This window comes from Centrocercus urophasianus, unplaced genomic scaffold (assembly GCF_019232065.1).
Source record: "Centrocercus urophasianus isolate 14NV4802_14NV808 unplaced genomic scaffold, USGS_Curo_1.0 seq_17, whole genome shotgun sequence".
NCBI lineage: Eukaryota > Metazoa > Chordata > Aves > Galliformes > Phasianidae > Centrocercus > Centrocercus urophasianus.
Window position 1 is genome coordinate 16,790,397 of NW_024884722.1, and position 23,921 is coordinate 16,814,317.

General features: G+C 39.8%; 1 protein-coding gene across 1 annotated transcript; it reads left to right on the top strand.

Moving 5' to 3' along the window:
* Positions 1-1,608: 1,608 nt before the first annotated feature.
* Positions 1,609-21,202, top strand: TMEM273 (transmembrane protein 273). Its single transcript, XM_042818591.1, has 6 exons — positions 1,609-1,742; positions 6,238-6,285; positions 6,948-7,058; positions 8,330-8,354; positions 19,003-19,031; positions 19,707-21,202. Exons 1-6 carry the CDS (start codon positions 1,688-1,690, stop codon positions 19,748-19,750), a joined length of 312 nt encoding a protein of 103 aa, XP_042674525.1. The 5' UTR covers positions 1,609-1,687; the 3' UTR covers positions 19,751-21,202.
* Positions 21,203-23,921: the final 2,719 nt, after the last annotated feature.

Below are 23,921 nucleotides of genomic sequence, written 5' to 3' on the forward strand. Positions count from 1 at the left end.
CTCAGGATCTTAAGAACATGGGATCATTTGCTGATGACATACAAAAACACTGAGAGTTTCTACCTAGAATCTTGATATCTTTTACCTTCATGTGCTGCAGAGAATTTTGTTTGGTTTTGGAGTTTCCAACTCTGATCACAGATAAATCCATGGATAATAAGAAAACAGCAATGAATTACACATATGCATATCTACACACTCACAATGGGTCAAAACATTAGCAAATACTATGGTTATCGATACCACATTCAATCACTTCTACTTATACCTCACAAAGCAAAATGAGTCATAAATTACTGTCACCTTAGAGAGTTCATGGGTTATTTTTATATGTATTTTTAGTGCCTTCAGAGCAATATCTGTTAACTAATGCTGTGTTTTCCTTATTCTTCCACAAACACCTGAAAGCCATAAATGAGATTCTTCACTCATATCTTGCCAGATCAACTAAACACTGCCCATCTGCATCTATTCTTCTGCCAAGGTGGCCATACATATGCAGTCACTAGCATCCCTTATGGCCTACAATGGCCTCATTAAAAACAGACTTCTGGAAGGAGGGCTTTACAGCTCTAATTTTCTCAGCAAAAAAGATATTTCATCCAGCCTGTAGATGCGAGAATCTGCTGAAACACTACCTCACAAAGAGGAGGAAAAGGAAATATCCAAGAGGATTTCTCTTAAAAAATCTGCACTCAGGTTTCGTTTCCAGTTATTTTGATTTCATTATACAAGCAGCTACATGAGGTACTAGACAGCAAAAGATGAACCTAAAGCAGAAAAGCATATCAAGAATCAAAAAACAAAAGTAATAAGGAGACCTTCCAGAGACTGCTGGGTGAGGTGGGCAGTGGGCAGTGTTTTGTGCCTTTCATCCCTAAGGAACGGACCTGAAGTGACTTTGGAAGTTCATTTAACAGAATGTGTTAATATTTAGTTACATACTTAGACAGCTTTACTGTCATTTGATTTTGCAACAGGCTGATGTGTTTGAAAATGTGAATTTCCACAAAGAAAAAAAGGTTGTTTTTTTTTTTTTTTTTCTCCACCATGGTCCAAAAAATAAACTAAATGATTTCTAGAGGTCCGTTCCAGCCCCTACAATTTTGCCAGTTAGTTGCTGTTTTTCAGTTTCTACCATGTCTGTACATTGTTCTAGAATAGAAGTGGCGTTGATGGCTTTCTTTTCCTAGGAGTGACTTGTAATGTATTTGCAGTTGTGGTGAGTTTTTTCCACTCTGTGTTCAGCCAAGTACTCTTCTCCTGAATAATGGCATAAATGTTGACTTAAAATACATAAAAATAAATAGGCTGGCAACAGGTTTTCCTTCTAAGGCAGAAAAGCCACTTGCCCCACACTAGACAGAAGATTTCATCAGAGACCCATCCACTTCGGTTGAACTTTATCAAAGTTGTAAAAATAAATGTTAGCATTTAAAACTCCCTTAGAAGCCAAACAGCTGAATGTTGCTCTGTTTATCTTCCCCAGAGTATATTTATTTATTATTACTGTTTATATATTGAACTTAAGACCAAAGTGAGAACTTGTTTGCAAGTTTAACTACGCAGGATGTGACTGTTACTTCCCTATACACCACGTGACCTGGCTTTTTTGTCTCCCTCTTCACTACAGAAGAACTAAATTCAGAAAACTTGGGTGAAATTACTCTGCTCTCAAAACTTCATAATGACCTCACAAGCAAGCTGGATACCAGTCCTAATGACGTTTCTTCTTCTCTTATGTAAGTGGTCTATTGTATTTCTTTTTCATCCTTTTAGAGAGGTGCTTTTTTTCCCCCTGACCTTTGTGGGGTTATTTCCCATATGACTGCATGTATGTTGTTTAAGAATTTATTTAGAACTCTGATCCTTAGGGAGGGAACTTATGTTGAAACAGTGTAGAATTTTACTGTGCTTTCTAGCCAAGATTTCCTAGCTTGAGTACTAAGGCATCATCCAGAAGACATCCTGAAGTTAAAAGCATGCACCTTTGCAGATGAGATGGCAAAGCTGCCAAGCATCCTGTTTGGCACAATGCAGGAAAGTAGTTCAATGGAGCATAGGAAGAAATTGATCCACGTGCATGCTACCTGCAAACCACTTTTGGTCTCTGTGTCTCTCATAGGATGTTGAAGCTCCTGACTCAGGATGATGCTTCTATAGCTTTCAAACCAATGCAAGGCTTTGTCACCCTCATAACTTGCCTCTTGCTTCATGGTTTCTCAGCTCCATTTTTTGTAGGGAAGTACTGGGTCACACAGCTAGGAAGTATCATCAGAACTCATGTTAACATTGGGGCTGAGGTGGACTATCAGAGAAGAAGGAGTTGATAGCAACTCCACAACAGAAGCTTACATGGGTTACTGTGACCTCCAAGACATTAGGTAAGGGGGCAGGCACCCTCTGGTGGTCAAAACCTTATTGTCACCAAACAGACACCCCATGCCAAACTATTTCGAGCAGAAATTCACAGAAAATCACCTGTCCTTAGGGAATACCACAGATAGTTTTCCCCACCTGAAGCACGCAGAACAGACATTCCCCCTAACATTCACTGGAAACATGCTCCTGCTGCCTCTGCAAGCAATACTATCCATAGTCTAGAGCAGTGCTCTGTCCTCATTCCATCTTTCTTAGTATGCATAGAAATTTGTCACTCTCAGTACCATTTTGTTGGCTTTTGATGTTCTCTGTGCCTTCCTATGGATGCTCCCAAGAACCCAGAGGAATGAGGCTGTTTGCCACAAAGGACATGGTTAACCAGCTGTGCTTATAGATGTGAAGAGAATGTCAGCAGCAAGTGCTCCCTATTACTGACTAGCTATTGCTCAGCAAACAAATGGTGCAAGTCCCATTAATACGGCAACATTTCCCTGGAGCAAGGAGATGTAGACCTAAGAAGAGCAAGACATGCAAAAGCTACTCTGCAATAGATACAGGGAAAATGCATTGACATGCCTCCAAGCATTACACAGAAGGGTGCAGACAATACCATATCTGTGGGCCTTGGATAGAGAGGAGCCTGGCAAGGACTAGAGGAGTTCCTGCTTCCTTGTAGGAGGGACACTTGTCTTCTGTGGAAAAGGACAGAGGAAGGAAACCATTTACACGGATGTGAACAATGCCTACCTTACAGAATTTATATTTAGCTTAGAATTTTACTGCATCAAACACCAGCCAATTATTATTATTATTATTATTTTTTAAATAATGCTGTAACATGATGGAAAACACAGAAATGACAGCAGAGTAGCAAAGTCCTAGGCTGCAGCAAGAGAGGATTTGCTCAGATATAGTAGTCGTTAGCACAGAAATAAAGGGAAAAAAAACTGCTTACCTTCAAAACACCTCAGGTATGCAGGAATCTCCACCAAGATACCCTTGCCTCCACTGCCAACACTTAAATGAGGTCTGGGAAAGGGTATATCCTGGCTTTACCTCTTCTGATTAATCAGGAGCTTTGCATGCACCTGAGTTCGCCCTGCCTTCCCACCAGGTGCTCAATCACTCCTTCAAGCCATGACTCAGCATTTCCACTACAAATGGTTTTCAGGAATTGTTTTCAGTGGAGTCATTGCCAGTAATAACTTCTTTGTTGAAGTCATTCCCTTTTGACTATGGAGTTGCTCAGATACACAGTGAGACCTTTTATTCCACATTACCTCTCAGCTTCCCAGTTATTTTCTTCCTTCCCCTTTTGCTCCCCCCCAAAGGAGGCAGATGCTGAACCCCTGGCTACTTCAGTGCCACAAGGCCAACCACTACCTGATCCAATGAAAAGGAGAAATCTGAGAGGGAGGAGGAAGAAAATCACACGGAAACAGGAGGCAATAGAAGGGAGTGAGGAAGGAGCTGTGCATCAAGGGAGACAAGGTGCATGTTTTTATTATGGCAGGTTACAGGAGATTCAGGTCCCCTCGCAGTCTGGGGAATTTTTATATATATATATGGTACAAATATATACATATATATATATATGGATTCATCACCTGCTTGCTGTTTTACCTCCAGGGTAGTAAATAAAATCATGGCTCCTGGTTCAAACACAATATGCAACATCAACACAGTCAGTATCATAGAACAACCAGATGGCATTGCCATCTGCTGGCATACATGTTTTTATAAATCCAGTCTGTAAACACAGTTATATTTCGATAAACTCCAGGCCTATTGGAACTAGTGCAGCCACTTCCCCAGTTGGTATCTCCAAACAACCACACAGGGTTTGTTTGTTATCAGAAGACTTCCACTGTCCCCTTGACAAGAATCAATTCCACCTTCTAACTATCCAGTACAGATTATCGTAGACAAAATCATGCCATTGCAGATATTGATAGAATTACACGTAGAATGTCCTATTAAGGTACCATGACATAATTCAAGTCACTTGCTGTTTTACCTCCTTGGCATTCTGCTCCCCACCCAGATATCCAGTACTGCAGATTAGACCGGATTTAGGTAGGCAAACTGGCCGTACAGTATCAGTAAAACTCAGTGGTGTCTCTTCACAAAGTCATCAACCTGTGTTATGGTGCAAATTTCATGTTATGGATGAGTCAGGCACATTTGAGGGGTCAGAAAGCTCCATCAGTTGCCTCAAGATCCTTTGAGAATGATCCGGAAGTCACTCCAATAGAGATATCAAACTCATCTTCAAGGTTTTATGACCCAGAAGCAAATCTTGTCCAAGTTCAGAGGGTCTATTGAAAAGATGGGAGATAGTCCGAACCCAGAGATGAGAGCCAGTCAGAAAGCTAGAACTGGGCCTGGGGTGCTGCAGAGCATTGGGAATCATTGCTGTCACACTCGAGGATTGTGTCCATCCCCAAGAGATCAGAGCTGAAGGCAGGACTTAGATCAATCATTGACATGCATGTGTATGGGTTGATGGTTATGCTAGATGATGTGGTCTCAGTGGTCTTTCCAGTCTTAATGATTCTATGACTGCATTAATCCATTTCTTTCCACCTAAGGAAAAACCAAAGCAAACAAAAGACAGCCATCTAACACTCACTCCTCAAAAGCGAAAGGTTTTCAAGGAGCATCTAGTAAATGATATTAAATGTTAATTAAAATCATATTGGAAGTATGAACTGAAAACATCCCCTTCAGTCCCATGGGATTTCAGAGATTTCCCTCCCTCCTTTTTTTAAAAGGAAACTAATAATTAAATCTCAGTATATTAAACTGACCTACATAAAATATTCCATGTAAAATATTATTTCTGCCATAAAACACATAATCTGTCACTGGTTTAATTCTATTAGAAAGCATACATTAAGGTCTATGTATTATGACCATTAGGATAATAAAAGTAATACAATATAACTTTTATTATGTTTGAATTTGAAACATTCTTCATATGAGCACAAAGAATAATTAGAGAGGTGGAAGAAAGGTGGCTTTTTAAAAATTATTTTTAATTTATAATGAAATAAATTCACAGGCAAGAGCAAAGAGACTAAAAGAGACTGATTGTGAATCTGGAAACCCAGGAGCTTTGCTTTTTACACCAACAACGTAGTCTTAGTTTTATTTATTTAAATTTCCTTCTCTTTGTAACTTCGATTTTGGTCAGGTTAAACAAACATCTTTGTGGTCGGATCCGGAAACAAATTCCTCACACCTCACAACTCCCATCTCAAATCATCATGGGATTTTTGAAGAGAAAAGTGTTTTGGTTCTGTCTGTATAAAATAAATTTCCAGACATTTTGATTATGAAGAACAGTTTAGGGGAAAAAAAATACTTTCAGCTGAGAATTACAGCTCCCAAAATACATTTGGTTTAAAATACAAGAGCTTGTTTTAAGCTTCTCTCCATAGCTTTGAAGCTTGGTTCATAATTTATGAAAATTTGGGATTAAAAATGTGACTAAGATCAGTAAATAAAAATAAATCTGTTCAGAGCTACCCAATAGATCAGATTTTTTGACATCATGGCAGAATTCCCAGAGCCCATGCTCAGCTCAAGAGAGGTTTCCAGCCATCTGCAAAGCAGACTTAAGGTGGACTCTCTAAAGGGACCAAAATGATTGGTTGCATGGCTTTGGGAAGAAGAGAATTATACTTCAAGTTTAAAAGCAATCCTATTTCTAGCATTCATTTTACTGGAGAAGAAATGAAAGCCCAGCCACCAAAGAAGGCAGAATGACTGATACATCATTCTCAGTTTTACCCAGGTAGATGTAGAACACTTTTCTTGATGTCCTAACAGGCCAAAATATTTATGTTTCAGATTTTTGGAGAGCAAAGGTATATGCTTCTGGAAACACAGAGGAAATAGGTGAGTTCATGGGTACAGGAAAGCGAAAAACTACATTCCTTTTTGCGTTATATATCTAGAAGAATTCACATGCTTTTTATGTACAGAAAATCATACTCTGCTTATGTGCTTGTACTTTTCCTAGCACAGTAAAGTCTTGCTGTGGGACTATAGCCTCAGCCTGATAGATGAAGGTGGATCCCTATGGTGCACACATGAATCATGATATGCTTTGCAGTTTACACTTAAAAAAAAAATCTTCTTCCTAGTAAGGACTCACATACAGAGCAGTCAGGAGGCAGAAATATGAGTCTGGGGATACAAAGTGAAGGGCAGTTGGGATTCTGGGATCCATTTTGAGGGAAAAATTAGAGTTGTAGCTATAAAACTCAGCTGAGACCTGGACACACTGAATGCTAAACTTGTTCATTACCATAAAACTTCATTGAGCCCATTAGCCAACAGGCTTGCACAACTTCATGCTATACAGGGGCAGTCTGGTATGTTAGTATTCTCAGCTAACCAGTCTGGCTCAGCTTTGTCAGCCCCTTCTCAAGAAGAGAAAACCAATAAAAACAAACAAAAAATTTTTAACTTTGCAACTTTGTGTTACGATATCTGAAACACAGTTCTGTTTATTAATTATTGGTGTGTATTCACAGTTTTGTTTTCCATTTTTGCAGATTTCACATATCTTATTATAGGAGTTACTCTGGGAGCCTTTCTAGCAATTGCTTTTATAGCAGTAATAATTTGCATGATCAAAAAACAAATGCTTGACCATGTCTTCAGAGGTAAGAGAAATTACTCCTGATTTCTTATTCAGAGTTCTAGATTTCCTTGTGCTCTGGATCAGCAGATCTGAGCTCTGCTGTTAGGCACTGCATGTTTGTTGCAACTCCAATTTTCCTCTGAAGAATTATTTGAAAATGTCGGAAGTGCTAGGGACCCAGAAGTTTTCAGTGTAACTAAATCAGCTATTCCACTTAACTAGAGAAATATGATTCACTACAGCTTACTGCTTGGATATCTTTCTGGGTAACGAATTTTTAAAACAAAATTCTACCTATTCAACGTAAGTAAGAGTCTGTTGGATGTGTAGGATGGACAGGAGTGGATTTCAAAAATCAACTTTGCAGCTCAAGGTGCATGCAAAGCACCAGCTCTGTGTAGTTCATTTTTCAGAACAAAGGAATTCCCCTAAACTTAGCAAATTTCCATCACTTTAAAAATAAAAGAAGTTATTAAAGATGTCAATCTGAAAAATGCAATGAAAGAATTCAGTGCAGCCAGGCTGCTACATAACAGGATTGGGAACCACCCATCTGTTCACCATATCTAGAACTTGGTTCTGCGACTGTATCTTCACTTTAGCCTTCATGTGACAAACAAGTTATGTCCCAGCATCCCAAACTGTATAACTATTAATTCTGCAGTTTACCATGTCCCAGCCCTTCAACAGCAGATACAGTCTCTTGCTTAGTAAAAAGAAGAGCAGAGCTGTCTTAACTATCAAGCATGAAGTGAAGTAGACTGAGCTCCCTGAGCCTAGCCTTTTGGTCTCCATCATAGCATAGATTCAAGGCCATTTTCAGTAAATGCTGATCTCTTAATGGATATTTTTGCAAACAGACTCCCCAGGCACCCCATGAGGACACAAATGATATTGTAATGCCACTTCCTGAAAGACAAATGGCTGATGTCTTCTTTATGGGCAGTATGCAATGGTCCTAAGGGGAAACTACTTCCTCCTAATTTTCATCAAGCATCTGTCCTTGAAGTTGGTCCTCATTATACTCTGAGGATGTACTACAGTCTCAAAATAGCTAAAATAAAAACAAAAATAATTTTGAGAAAAATTGTCAGAAGAGATTCCAGCTGGAAGAACTGAGAAAGGCTTTAGGAATGTTACGTGGTACTGCTAGTATCAGAGTTTTACCTCAGACAGGATAGCTTTGCCTGCTTCACCACCTGTTCTGGTTGCATCCTCACTACTTCTGAACAGGTCTATCACCACCCTGTTCCTTGCTTTTTAACTAATCCTATTTTCCTATTCTCTCTTTAGAGTCAGAGGGCAAAATGGATAGAAGGTAAGAGTCATTGCTTTGGGGGTCTTCTGAGATGCAGTGTGATATGCCAACTGTAGTAACTAACTCTGCTGTCTTTATGCATGATATTTCCTTGCAGCTGTGATTTAAAAGATAACACAACATATATGCAGGTCTCTAGAGGACCACGCTACCCAGTTGTAATGATCAGAAAGATCAGTGCAGTGGAATGGCAATACAGGAGGTGTAATGACAAAGAGACTAGCACAAATGGAAAGGTGTTACAAAGAAAAAGAAAAAGTGCTCACCAGTCTCTGAAACTCTAAGCTCTCAGAGAAAACTCCACAAAAGAGGGATCTCAGAGAACTTTCCCCAGTGGCAGTCAGCCTTTAAATGGGGTCTAAGAGAGGTGCAGCCATTTCTTCCGGTCACACAGCTGAATTGCCTTCACCTGTGCTCTCAGGGCTGACCCAGTCCTTTCCCCACGTGCTCAATCAGTGGTTCAGGCCGTGACTCAACAGTTACCATACACCAGTATATCTAGTGGAGCAGCATGGAAAAGGGAAATCCCATTCAACAGGAGTTTGACATGTAAGAACTGGAAAAAAACATCTCAGTAGGATGAGATTTCTTTTAAAAAGTAAATTGTTCAAATACTTTTGATTCTGCCTATTTATTTTGTATTTCATATTACAATTGCAAGTTTTAATCACCAGCCCTCCAAAACAACATCATCAAAAACAAACCAACAAAAAAACAACCCCAAAACCATTAAATGAATTACTAGATGAAAGCCAAACGCCTTTTTTCAAGGGTTTTCTTTCACACTGTTAGAATTTTTCCGTATTTTTTGTTTTTATGATACTGATATTTTCAAAAGTGCTTTAGATTAAATATATACAAATCTAAGCAAATGGCTTTGTCCAAAGCTTCCCAGTCACTATGATTGGATCAGTTCTGAGATCTCCCTTTTCCCCAGGTTTCTTACAGATCAAGTCATACAGTGATCATCCTGGAAGGGATACATTTTTACCCTTTAATTTCTTTCCCCCTACCCAGAAACAGCAAGTCCACTATACGTTTTGAGCACCTAATGATACGAGAGGCAATGCCAGATTGCTTAGGAGATGACTGCTCCTCATCTGAGGTCATTCAATAGGGCAGAGACGTACATAGTGGGAAACGTAGCCTGCGAGTTTTCTGTTGGATCACAATAATCTGCAGGAGTAGATGATGTTTTGTGTTTCTACAAGACACTTTATAAGTAACTAGAAAAGAGATTACATAAATTAATCAGCATTCTCATAAAGTGAAGGCAACAGCTGTTCTCAGTGACCTAAGAAAAGCCTTTTAGCCTCTCTCAAAGGGATGAATATGAGGCTAATAGGCATGTCCCCATCACCGCCATTCCTCATAGAGCCCATACAACATATGCAGACATTCAGTTGAAGATCAAGGCAAGGACATTCCTTGAGAAAAGTAATTCAGTGTTTTGCTTGACAGAAAAAGGCCCCAGCCTGGAGCATATAATGTTTTCCAAGGAAGATGCTTTCACAACCTAAACCAGCTAATGGGCACAAAACCCGTTTCCTTTCACATCACAGAGCATTCAATCTATTTTCTTCCAAGGCACTCACAATTTCTGCCTATCAACCCAAAACAAATTAGGACTATCGTACAGTCAGAAGACAAAACATTAGGCACGTAGTACGCTGTTTCTGGTGAGCTAAGGACAGTATGGACAGCAGTGAATGAGGAAGAGCAGGTGAAGAAGAAAACTAAAGCAAAACAGAAACCATAGAGACAGTATGAGCATCCATGACATCTTCCCTCTGATCTTCCTAGGGGAAGCGACTGATTTTGTCATGGCAGCAAGATTTAGCAGCCTTAATGATGATCTTACACTGGCCTCTCAGATGATTCCTTGTCCCAGTCTACAAGCAGTTGCTAAAAGGTAGAAGTTCCCAGTTGCATGTTAAAATTCTGATCTTCAGGCTGGAAACAGGATGCAATGCATATAAGTTTTCTGCCTTTGAGCCACTGACGCTGACCAGTGAGAAAAGCTGTAATTCCAGAATATTTAGGGGCAAAACTATGTATGCTAAAGATGATGTTTTTCTGTTAAGTAGAAAACAACTGGAAATCCACCATCTTTTCTTAGTTGTACTTTTTAATTTTATTATAGCACTGAGTAATGTATAAACTCCTTTGTTCTTGTTCACTTTGAGGCACCTATGTACTACTCCTTAGTGGATTTTAAAGGGGTTCTATAAAACAGAAGCTGATCTGAGGAAACAGTATTTACTTTTACTGGTCTTGAGGAAACCATTATTTTGTAAGCGTAAGAGTTAGTATATTATGCAAGCCTCAGTGAGTAACAAATATGTAATCTGCTCTTGTTTATAATGATAGAGTAGCACAGCTGATAAAACAATGCTGCAGGTGATGCAAACACGTACATTGGGCTCTAAGGAGCTTATGAGGATATTAGTGAGAAAACAACAGTATTACCTGTGAAATACAGATATTCTTGATATAACACCACTTTTTAGCTAGGAAGTATATAACATAGTTTGTTTTATAAAGAAATCTATGCTATTCCACATCTCAGCAAAAACTTGCTCTTGCACCATCATTCTTCAATATAAACTATCTAGTCACAGAAAAATCAAAGGGAAATGCAGCATACAAAATCCAATGTTCTATTTCATCTTTTCTCCTACCCTTTATAGGACCTTTCCACAGGACTCTTATTCATACTGGCATCTCTTCTTTGTAGGACTCAACAAATGGTGGTATATGTTTTAGATTTTAACATTCATCATTTAAGTGTTTGAGGACATTTGTATGTCTAAAAACAAAATGTATGGGAAGGAGCTGTTCCTAACAACTTGGAAAAAAAAAAAAAAAAAAGCAAACAAACAAAAAACCTCATAACACATGAACACTGCAACCCCTCAGGACACTGGACCAGAAACCATCACTTTCCTGAAAGCCACACTTAAATATCATAATCACCAAAGCTTGAAGAGACTTCCAAGATCATCCAGTCAACAGTCCACAAATATTATTTACCTTGAATACTTACATTGTAAACACTACAGTATTATAAGAACTGTGAATTTCCACAAGAGTAACCAAGCTATATGCTCATTTTATTAGATTCATTTTTTCCTATAGGTCAAAGGGATAACTCCCCATTTACTCAGGTCAATGGAGACATGGTAATCAGATGTAACCTAATTTTCACTACTTGCTTCAATACTCTGAGGACTCTAATTCATGGCATTTCTAGGCCAGTGGCTCATTCTGGAAAACCCTTTTGATAAAGAAAACTCCTCTACTACAAATTACTACCTTCTAAATTTATTCCAATCAATCATACAGGCATTCTAAGTGATAATCAGTGTATCACTCCTTTAGGACTGGAGAGGAAAACTGATATATCATCTGCAGACAATCTTCTACTTGACCACTGATGATTGCTCAGGGAAAAGTAAAACAAAAAACCACCACCTCAATCCAACTGACACCACACTTGCTAAAATTTTGTTTCAAATTTCACATATTGTACCCATAAGTGCCTCAAGCCATCCCAATGACTGTCATAAGCTTAGGTGGATGTCATCCAGAGCAGTGTCATCATGGCCATCAAACTTAGAACAGACAAAGGAATGCAGATAATCCCCTTTCATTTTAGAGCCGTGGAACCTAACCTAAGAGAAAACACTACAAGGTCATGTTTTCACCAAAGTCAGACAGCATTCCCACGTGTCACTTTCGCTGTTTTCCCAAGCCATTACAACAGAAGTATTTCTAGCTCTATATGATACCAGTTCACCGTGAAATAACTCACAGTGTTTACCTCTGTATTAAGTCAGGCATATAACACATGGCTTAAACAATCAGTTCACAATGGGGTGCCCTTAAACACAATGGAATATTTACTAACACCTGAGAAGAGAAAGAGCCTTGAGGCAAGCTGCTGTCAACTAACAAAACGGTAATTTAGATGTCAACTGACAATTATTTAATGTCCTTTTTTTTAATTAATAGCTCATGTCAGTTTCAAATATCATCTTGGTGTAAGCTTAGTAAATTATAATGCCTAAAATTTCATGCAAGTTTAATGTATTAATAAAAATGTCTGGGCACATTTAATGCTAGCAATATTTTGAGTTAACTACAGTGTATGGCAGCCAGATTTATTCTAACAGGAGACAAAAAAAGAGGCATACAGAGACAAGGAGAAGGATGGAGAGACAGAGGACATGGAGTAAAATGGAAAGGCACACATTTGATCCTGCTGAAATAGCTAAAATAATCTGTTGCCTCAACACATTCTTAGCAGCAACGTATATCAAAACTCATCATGCAGCTTTGTGGGTTCTACAGGCTCCTGCATAAATCACTCAGCATAAGATCAGGTTTTAAATGCAATGCACAAGTCACTGTGATATGTGAAGGAGGAGCTTCAGAGCTGCACACACAAAGTGCCAAGCAGATTGGCGATTTTCTTTTGCTACCCAAACAAGCATCTAGATGTTCTCTTGAGTTTACACTTGATTTCTTCCATTTCTTTCCATTGCTGGACTTTTCTTGTGAAATACATGGTATGCATGTCAGAGGATTCTTTAGACAAAATGCAGAGGGCTTGGAATCAAACTAAATACATGTTTTAAATCTCCTTTTTGAAGGGAAAAACAACTCAGCTAAATACTGTCATCCTTGCACTATTCTCAGCTGGTGGAATTTTTCCAGTGGGTTGTAGCAGACCATGCCCGTTGAAAGGAAAAACCCTCTTTCCTCATTCTGACCACACAAAATCTGTGCACTCCAAGCATGAGTGATGCACCTTCCTGGTCATGTCAGATTTTCATAAATAATAGTAAGGTCAGTAAGCAATTTCAAGGCAGTAAGATACTTAAAGACTATAATTAGAAGCAGCTCCATGAAAAACAGTTCTCCTTTCTTCCTACACCCTCATGAAACAGGCAAAAGATGTCCTTTACCAGAAACAAATCACACAGAGCGGCACATGATGGCACTATGTATTCTGCATGCACATAATGGCTCACTACAGCCCAGAAATGCAGGACACAGTTGCAACTCCAGCTCAAAGGTGTTCCTCTGGGAGGCAAGGTTTAATTTTAGCCACATTTAGTTTCAGCCTACCCAGTTTCCCTGCATAAAAGGAGCCTGCAGGGATGGTCTCTTGCACTGAACATCCCCATTGAACAGAGGAAAATTACAATTGCAGAGTACAAGAAGTGTTTTGTAGAAATAGCGTGTTACTGTCCAGGCTACCGGCAATCTGCGAAGGGCCTGCAGCTGAGCAAATTCTCAAAGCCCCCACGAAATGATAACCTTTGAGGCTGAGACAGGGTTTGAAGTCATGGCTCATTGCTTACATCTAACCTCCCTCTCTAAAACCAAGGCGAAACAATCATTGCATCTTGAAAGCCTCCATTCTCTATGTTGTTCAACTCTAAAAGTACTGCTATGGATTAAACAGAAGGGGAAATCCTCCATTTGGAAAAGATAAACATCAGAGATAGATGGCACTGCAAAGACATGTTTTGGACAATGAAGCACAAGTTTGAATGTTGAGCTGCAGTTTCTTCCAGAAGCTCCATAGGTTATAGAAACTGTCTCAGCCTATACATTTGGGTTAAGAACCTTTTTCCTGTTTTATTACATTTGGGTTTGTATTCAGCTGCACAGACAAGCAGAAATAATGAACATTAACAATAGCTGATCTAAGTTTCAGTGCTTCCCATCGGGTTTAGAGCCACAAAGAAAGAAAAACATCATATTTTCAAATGGAGAACAGTTCTTAAGTTTGCTTTTGATCTAAGTAGTCCAGACTGGTCTATAATACCATGAACTGCAGGAAGCAATCAAGTACACATAAGTCACACCACTGATACTATTAGCTGAAGTCTGAGCTCAAAAACTTAACTGGTGACCTTATTTTAATGCTAGGGTACTTGAGAAAGTCTCAAGGAGGAATCCTTCAGAAAATTCACAAATCAAAATCTTTAAGTAAAAATGCATTTAAAAAGAAGAGGTCTTGCCCTTATTTAAATGTGTCATGGGGAATGGTGGTGCATGGGGAAAAAGAATTAAGATCCAGAATGCGGGCTGTTCAGGACTCTGCACTCTGAAATGCTTTGCAATGGCTCAACCCCTGGATCAGTTATCCACACGTAACACTATATGTCCAGCCTCTCAGCCACTCTACTATCCATTGAAATCATATCTGCTTAAGATGCAAACACATACTGCTGCTGTACTACAGGCAAGTTCACAGGAAAAAGTTCTTGAAATAGCAAGATGCCAAAAATACATCTGCAAAGGAATTCTATTTTATAGTTACCAATCAGAGTAACTAAACTGTCTTCTCCACAGCAAATTTTTAAATGAAGACAGGAGGAAGCAGGGACTGCTATTGGTTGCTTTAAACCACAACAGAGCAATTTTTGTGAATTTTAATTACTTTTCAGTGCAGCAATTTCCTCGTATGGAAATATGTCAGCCTTGGAGATGGATGTTTTCTTTGAACTAATCTGATGTTAAGAGGACATACTTCCCAGAAGTAAGGTGTTTCACTTTTCAGCTTGAAGATATTTGGTATAAGGCTTGTCCATTTTCACTGTTTCATTCAAGCCATGGCCCCGTTCAGGATTTGTTCAGACATCTGTGTGGATGCTGCCATTCAGTGCTATTGTTCCTTCCTACAGAAGTTATCACCACTTCAAAGAAGCTTTCTTATACACATTCATGGAGCATCTTGTATGAGAATTGAGGCATCAAAGGGAAAAGAATTAGCTGTAACTTGCATCTCTGTTCTCTTTAAATTCCCAGTCATCCAGGCAAACCCAACATCCCTAGCATCACTGAGGCACCGGCATCTGTGCTTGCTTTCCTAAAACAAGCCTCTTTTACTCTCTTTTTAAACTATGATGGTCAGTGTTTTTTCTTGGGTCTGTGTCATTCAATAGAATCTCTGACACCTTTAGGATCAAAGATCAGAAAGCTTTCTCTTACTGTTCCTCAGCTATATATACTTTGAGCTATCCTTTCACCACTCATACTTTCTCCAGAAGACTTTCTCAAATTCTCCCAACTAATGCATTCTCCAAACAGCACAGTCATCATGCCAACGGGGTTTTCATCAATCATTAGAGGTTTACAAATAAGGAAAAACAAAGACATAGCCTCCATAACCTAAATGAGATTTGCAAAGAAGGCATCTACTTTACCGAATCAATCAAAAACGATCCTTTGTGGTCTGCTTAGATGGCAAAGTTTTCCTTTGCACTGTCACCATGAAAAAATATCAGCAGTGAACAACTATTGCGGGAATGTGAGTGGAAGACAACTTGGAGAGTTACTGTCCACTCTGGCAGTGGGAGTGCTTTGACACTTCGCTAAGGACCAGTACAAACCTGCACTGGTTTGAGCCCAGCCAAAATATACTCGATCAGGTTTGATTCTTTGCTCAGTGTTAAGGATAGACTGAAGGTCGCATTCATTCCAGTAATTCTTTGGAAAAAAAAAAAAAACACCAAACAGGTGTTCTCAGAATGAACTCTGGGAACTGAGGTTAATGAAAAATGTTCAAAAGCTACCCAAAACTGTAGTCATGCACACGATTGCCAGTAAACACATATAGAAACAGGCAAAGGTGGTCTAAACAAATTCTTGTGTATTTGTGTAACTATATTAAAAAAGAAGGGCAAGTAATCCTAGCAAAAATGGCTGTCTCAACCTCTTGCAAATACATAATTGCAGAAACAAATTTTAAATACCCATTCTCTGTTAAGGCAACAAACGGAGCAATAAACTGGCTTTTCTACCTAGTTCTGTAACTATCTTGCCTAGCAGAAGGTTGCTCTTCTGAACAACCTTGGCAAGTTACTTTTGCTCAGGCTACCCTTTAAATAAAATGAAATTAATCTTTGTAATTACATACGTCAAAACCAAGGACACTGAGTTTTGTACTGTGCTCTGAACACCAGGCTGTAAAAAGCAGTCCTAAGGCAATTGGTAGGCAGTTTCGGGCCTTCAATGACTTTAGCACTATTCATGAAATCAAGGAATATTTAATATACAGATGCATACACACAGAAGCAGTATTATATACACACGGCCCAGACTGTTAGGGTTCATTAAATCCCATTCCAGGATACTTCACTGATGCCAGCTATTAGCCTGATAGGCAGAGCCACACTTCTGGCTATTTTTTCTTCTTCCTGGCTACTTTCCACATTCCCTAGGAGAGCATCTGCCCCAAGATGCCTGTGCTCTCATCAGATCTGGGGGCTGCATTTGCAGTTGACCTTTCTACAGCTGCCAAACAGACAGGAATCCTTATTCCTTCCTCCTCCTCTGCACAACTGTTTGAGGCTAGTCCTGAATAGCTCTAAATCATTTGATTGTAAGAGCTAGTCCCAAACCTGCTGAGGCAGGAGAATGCTTTCCTGGTAATATTCAGACACCTGTCGGAGGCAATTCCTTCCACAGCCATCGTGGTCTTTGCTGGCAAACCCGCTCGTGCCCTGACTCCAGCACTAAAGAATCCTGCCTTTCCATGGAGCTGATGCAAACCTAGACACAAGTTCACAGGTGGAAGATCACCCTCTGTGCTGCTATCAACACCCACCTGGGGTGCATCAACTCCTGCCCTGCCTGCAGGGCAGAGGGCTGCTCCCAGAAAACACCTACTCAGCACCCATGCCAAGTCTGTCTTCTATCACTGCATGCACTCACCTCAATACTTCATGTGCATTTTGTACGAGGCCTCACAGGGTATCACAGGTTTTCAGCCTGGTGTCTGAGAGCTGAAAAAAAGAGCAAGCGTCACAAAATGAAATTCTGACTTCTGCCTTGCAGGCTGCAAGTGCCTGGGGGTTCTGTAGGCTATTTCTAAGGGGTTTATAGGGCCTTAAGACTTTTCACATGTGTTTAAATTTGGCTTAAATACCATTCACGATGCCTACACATCAACAGAAAGCGAATATGGACTTGTAAATAGAAAAAGACAGAAAACCACTAGCTGAAAAGTAACTAGGGTATTTTCAGTGCATTAAATCACAACACCTGACCCACTCCCTAGTTTGATTTACTGGCACAGAAGAGGTGGTGGAGCCAGGAGCAACTATCCTTTAGTTAACAGTACTGCCTTTTGAGTCCTCGTGACCTGGGAGTGAGCTTCCACTGCTCTCTGGAGGAGAGCACAGTATGAGTGTGAGCTGTTCCCAAAGGATGGTCCCATCTCAAAGAAATCCTGTCCTGCTCCCCCTTCCCTCCCAAAACATCTGTGTGCTCTGCCCAGAGAATCAGACCTGCTGCAAATCTGCATGGCATAGCAACAACCACTTTTAGTGAGAACAGGCTGCTCAAGGATGGCCAGCACAAAGGAAGTGATGGAATTCTAAAACCAGTGTGCTTGGGAAGGCTGGACCACCTTTTGTGTGCCAGCTGGCACTGCCAATTGTGGGAAAGAAGCCTGAGAGTAACAGCAAGAAAGCCATTCTCTGTAAGAAACTTACCAAGTACACAGCGCAGCTCAAAGAGCATCAGCCTCCCAAGCAGTCTTCTCTGCTGCTCCCAAATGCAAAGAATTCAAATTATTTAGGACAGGGCTGCCAATCTCTTCAGAACAGGGCTGGAACACAGTGCCTGTCCCAGCAGCTCCCTGCCACCTCCCCCCAAACACAGGCAGGGAATGGGATCAGGTGAGCATCCCTAAACCTAACCCACTGCTGATTCACTCCAGTTAGCTCAGATCACTTTGCACTGGCCTCATTCTGCATTAATCAGCTGCCGTGGCCAGAATAAAAGCGGAATTATTACTATTATTTTAATGACTACAGTTGCAGACAGGCAGAAATTTGTGTGACTCAATTTATATGCTTAATTTTGTGTCTTTTTATGTGTGCGTGAAGAAATTTTGACAAGTTCATAAGCACCGCAGACATCTGGTCCCTGATGGTGTTCTCGAGTCTCTCTCCTCTTTGAAAAGAGCTGGTATTTAATTGTAGTACCCCAAACCACAGCAGAGCAGTGTCTCTACTTGGAATTACTTTGTCTGCAGAGTAGGCTGGTGAAGGCAAAAGAGACAAGCTCCAGGAACCTGAGGGCTCTGTATGCTCTCCTGTGGACTTTATGCCAGGTTCAAGCTAGAAGATTGCAGATCAGCTCTTAGCTGTTTCTTACTGACACAAATGGTTGGCACAGCAAATTTCACATTAACAGATAATTTCAGCACAACTTTCAAAAAGAACAATGTGATAAAACTTTTCTCAGAGGAGGAAAAAGTTTGAGGCATGTTACAAGAAATCCATCCCTGGTTGCCTGATGTCCTACAAGGTATTTCTTTAGCAAAATCATCAGAAAATACTTACGTAGTATTGAAGGAGGAGGACCAAATGCCATTTGCCACCGAGTCACAAGATCTAAGAACATTTAACAGCTGAGGGCTGCAAGGCACGATGAAATCTTACTTCCAAGCACTGACACTAGATGGAGTAAAGCTGAATAAAACATTAGGAGCAATGAAAGAAAGAGAAAGAAGGAAAAGTTCCTGCATTTCACTAGCTGCAGACATGTTGATATTTTCCATATTTGTTTTGAAGAATGCACTGAAAGCTGCTATTAATATTTCACTTGCTTTTCTTTGCAGGTCAAACATGGGATCAAGCCAGAACAGATGTGTTTCTGTGTGCACGTGGGGCTGGGAACAATCTGCCTGGTTCCTACTGACACCCAGAGAGTTCAGGTCTACTCCGTGTGGGCTGTGACAAGCCATACAGCTGCCTCATTCTCCTGCATCCCAGCTGCACAACTGGGATTCCCCAACATAAGGCATAGTGCAGGCCACCTACATTATGGCTCGACTGTGCTGCAGTGCAGCTGCTCCACATGAGCAGCCACTGGAGCAGTGAGCTCTTGGTGATGCAGCAACAGAGCTGTTCCCCACTGATGATGAAAAGGGGTCTGTGGAAACAGCCCTAAGGGTAATGATACAGTGCAATTCTCTCACCAGGATGCTGCCTTAAAGTGCATTGCATGCCCCTACCTAGCAACAGAGGGGGCATCTAGAAGTCACATGACAGTCAGGATTTTTCATTCATTCTGTTAGCTCACTGAGGGAAAACAGGTACCTCCAAAGAGACAAAAACACCTAGGAAAGAAAAGAACAAGCTGGAAGGACTTCATGAATGCAATTACAACCCCAATAATAATAATTCTGTAGAAATCCTGTAATTATTCTCTGTATAGCACCCACTTCAGTTTTTATAATGATGCTATGGATCATTTTTAGATAAACCAACACCAGAAAGTTAGCATTAACCTGTAATGCTGTCTTTTCTTTTTTTTTCAGAGATGACACCAACACACCAGAACAGCAAAGTACAAATAAGCAATAATCCTTTTCCTATTGACAGTTACCCGGTCTGAGAATCAATGGATATCTCTTGCCCACGAACAGGAATCTCACTAGTAGTAATTCCTTTCCTTGTTCTTTAATTGAAAGACCAATTGATTGATTGGTTACAGGAAGAGCTTACAGTGCATGCTAACTCCCATCACCTGCATCACAAAGCCCATAATCCCCAACAGCATGCACAAGAAGGAAATGTAGGAGGAAAATAAGCAAGATGAACTCTGCTCATTAACAGATCCTGTTTAGTCTGTGACAAGTGTATGATTGATTTCTAAAATCAATTAAATTCAGGGTAAACGAAAAGCTAGCAATACATTTCATCTGCAGAATTCACAATTGTGCTCATATTTCAAATGAGGTTGAATTATATTAAAACTCATTCATTTGAGGTTGAAGTAACATGGGAAAAATGATTTGTGTTAATTTGAAAACATTTCATTCACATCAACTAAAGTTATATTTTTTAACTTTAGGATCAATATCTTTTGTTTAACTTTAGATGATAATGTTAATTACAGCTATTTTAAATGAATTGTGGTCAATTACAAACAAGTGTTTTTCATGTTTTGATTTTAGAAAATGGAAATTAAGATATTGTTGTATACCCTAAACAAAAACTTTCTACGCATTTGAAAGGAAACGTTCCATTTCAACTTTCTACAAACAAGCCAATCTACCACTTCCAAAATCCACTCATCTTCATTTTTTTCAGTATAAAACAATGCACCAAATTCACTCTGAATTCATGAATAGTTTCAGTCTCCCACCCCCTTCATTCTTGTTCTAGACTTGTATATTCTGTTCAATTTGTTTCCATCAGCTCTGCGTTACCTGATTCTAGGTACAGGCTTCTTACAAATGACAAGAAGAAAGAACAACAACTGTTAGACTCAACTCCAGCTTGGAAAATCCATTATCTTATTAAAAAGCACGACTTGAAAAACTCATGGATACCAGGTGCCTCCCAACCCAGTAATTAACCTCCAGACTGTGAACAGCCACAGTCAGCCCCGCATTATAGGCAGAGCTGATATCCTGAGTCGGGGGCTTAGAATCAAAACTGTCAAAGCAGAAATACCAAAATTTTGTTTCTATGAGGAAGATATTGTACTAAATACTAATAGAAACTGAAATGATTTGGGTGTATTTTTGTTCCGACCATAGCAAGTCAGGTAATGTTTCCAAATGTACAAAGGAAAAATCCTATTGCTTGGATTATGATTTTTTTGCATGTTTTGAACAAGAAAATGTAAGTTTTATTCCAGAGAAAAGTGATATATTGGAATAATTTCCCTGAGTTGCCTAGGTGTCTGTTACCCACTCCAGTTCCAGTGCAGTTCATTAGTAGCATTTGCTAATGGATGAACTAAATGTGATACTTGCTAGTAATTGTGTGCATGTACTTGTGTAAGTGAATAAACTATCTTGTAAGGTATCCGTTAATTGATTTGCTTCCCTTAGTACCATTTTAATTAAGACTTGGAAAAGAAGAGAGCATGTGGTCAGGGAGGGAAGGTATTACCTTCCCTTATTTGTGTAAAAAAACATTTCTTTTGCATCATTTCATTACTTGACAGGAAATAACAATGAAAATAAACAACAAAAAAGGATAAGTTACAAGCAGTGGGGGAGAAAGGCCTTGAGAATTATAGTTAATAATCATGATCAGGCAAAGGCACTGGACTGAAAAATACATAAATCTGCTCCATGTGATGTAAGAGAAGAGCCAGATTCAACTCTTCCCAAACAGAAAGGACAGCAAATTTTCTATCAAAACAGTTGAAATCTGAATCTTCTTTGGTCTCTCATTCTCATGGCTATAAGTGAAGAATCAGAACATTTTAGTCAAGTTTTTTTTTGTTTGTATCTTACAACCACACTTAAATAAATACAAAATAAGATTATTACAAATACTTCCACGAGCTATTCTCAAATGGGAAAACACAAACAAAGGACACCAAATCTGCTTACTAAGATGTTTATACTTACCTACAAAGAGAAATATAAATGGAAGGTGAATCAAAGAAAGGGCAAAGAAATGTAGCACTGTATGATCACATAGACCAGGTATGGAATACCAAGTGCCTGCTAATGCAGGATCATAGAACCATAGAATCATTAAGATTGGAAAGGACCTCTAAAATCATCTAGTCCAACTACTGACACCATGCCCACTAACCATGTGCCTCAGTGCCACATCTCCATGTTTCCTGAACACCTCCAGGGATGGTGGGTGACTCCTCCGCCTCCCTGGGCAGCTTGTGCCAATGCGTCACTCTCTTTCTGAGAAGAAATTTCCTAGGTCAGAATAAAAGTTCACCTTCTCCAGAAGCCTCTTTGTCACAGTGGCTAGTAACTGATGCCTGCACAAAGTCTAAGCCCAGCAAACACATGCCTCTACTTTCCTAGCAGATACTACTGGCCTCAGCATGCTTCTGCTTAGCATCACTAAGCCAAAAGAGATGCTGTTGAGTTTGATACCTTCAGGTGTACTTACTTTCCATAGTTAGAAGTAGTGGATTCCATAGAAAATATATCTACTAAGAAAATAGAGGCCTTTACTGTTACTACATTCATGAATTTGCACGGTCCCTACTCCCACAGTGGGAAGGCAATTCCCATACTCCAAAGAAGGCATGTTCACAATTTATAGAGAGGGGAAATGAGACATGGAGATGCCAAAGTGCTGTGCCAAAGGCCAATGCAGCCTCAGCAGAGCAGAGAAAACAGACATTTTCCAAGTCCAACGTGGGAGATCTAATTATTATTATGAGACCATCATTCTTCTTTACTGCTGCCTCCAAGAAAAATACTGCTTTTGGAATGGTTAGGTGTTAAGTATTTCACCTTATTGAATATTATTGGTCTTGATTCTCATATTTCAGGCTTTAAGCCATTGAATATCCCTATGCCTTTATTCACAGCTGTATCAAGCACTAACAGCAAAGTCAGTGGTATTGCTCTGGGGGTGAATGTTGTGTGTAATAAAAACAAGCCCAAATGCTTCACAGGCAAACTGTGGCGCCGTGTGCAGGTCTTGTCTTCTGCATTTAGTTATAAAAATATCTTCCCTCCTACGAGTCATGCAGTGCTTGCAGGAGGCCAGCGATCTTTCATCTGCATTCCTTACACTGCTGCTGGCAGCACTCTATCCTCATGCAGGAAATCCATAAAGCCTTTCACTTTACAGATCAAATTCCACTTATTGCTATCAGAAATCTTTCTAAGTCAATGAACAATTAAAATAATTACCTTTAATCATATTCTTCAATTACTCCACAGCACCAAGGGAAGACTCGCAGGACTGGGACCAGATGCAAAGACACTCTGCTGTGATTAAAACTAGCTGAGTTGTTCCAATGGCGATAAAATACAGACAATTCACCCCCTCTGGGAAAAAAAACCCTGTACGTCTTAAACAGTTTCATATTTAAAGCCATTAGAGTGGCTCAAAGGAATGAATCGATACCTGTGGGGACTCCTTCAAAAGAGGTGCCATTTTAAAAGTAATATAAAGCAGAAAACAGCTACTCAGAAGAAAAGGCTGCTGCATATTCACAGGATGAGCAAAGCAGTTGTCAGTGCTGGGCAGGCTAGTTGATGAATCTATCCTCATCCTCCAGGTATCAATAGGTGCCAATAGACATTATATAGGTGCTGGCAATAGACATGATTTAATTTGAAGTTTTATACTAGCTGATATTTTACTTGAGACATCAGGTCTTCAAAGTGCATGGCTGTGGCAAACCCCCCTCTGAGTTAAAATACATCGTGCTCTTGGGCTTGTAGAGAATAGCTGGAAGCCCTGATCTCTGCCATAACATAAAGGCTCAGAAACCAGGAAATCGATAGTAATATTAGTAATTAATAGTAGTAACAATAATTAAAAAAAAAAAAACAACAACTGAACACAAAACTTCTAAATTGTCAGGGCTATTTTGTGCCTGATTGCGGACATTTGAATTTTCAGAATTGCAAACACAAGCTCAGTAAATGGCAGGCTCACATCAGCTTGCTACTGGAGAGGCAGTCACTTCCCAGTGACACACACGAAGCCCGAGAAGTTTCTGTTGTACCTTCTGTTGTACTTAGTGTCCAAAATGTCTGTGCCCAGACAGACCAGCCCACGCCAAGCTGAGAATCTGCAACTTCTT

Bases quoted from the DNA above. Each gene is read 5' to 3' on its own strand.
- TMEM273 (XM_042818591.1), top strand. From the start codon at position 1,688: ATGACCTCACAAGCAAGCTGGATACCAGTCCTAATGACGTTTCTTCTT. The intron at 6,286-6,947 runs GTGAGTTCATGG...CCATTTTTGCAG, and splicing joins TGGAAACACAGAGGAAATAG to ATTTCACATATCTTATTATA. The intron at 19,032-19,706 runs GTGTTTCTGTGT...TTTTTTTCAGAG, and splicing joins GGGATCAAGCCAGAACAGAT to ATGACACCAACACACCAGAA.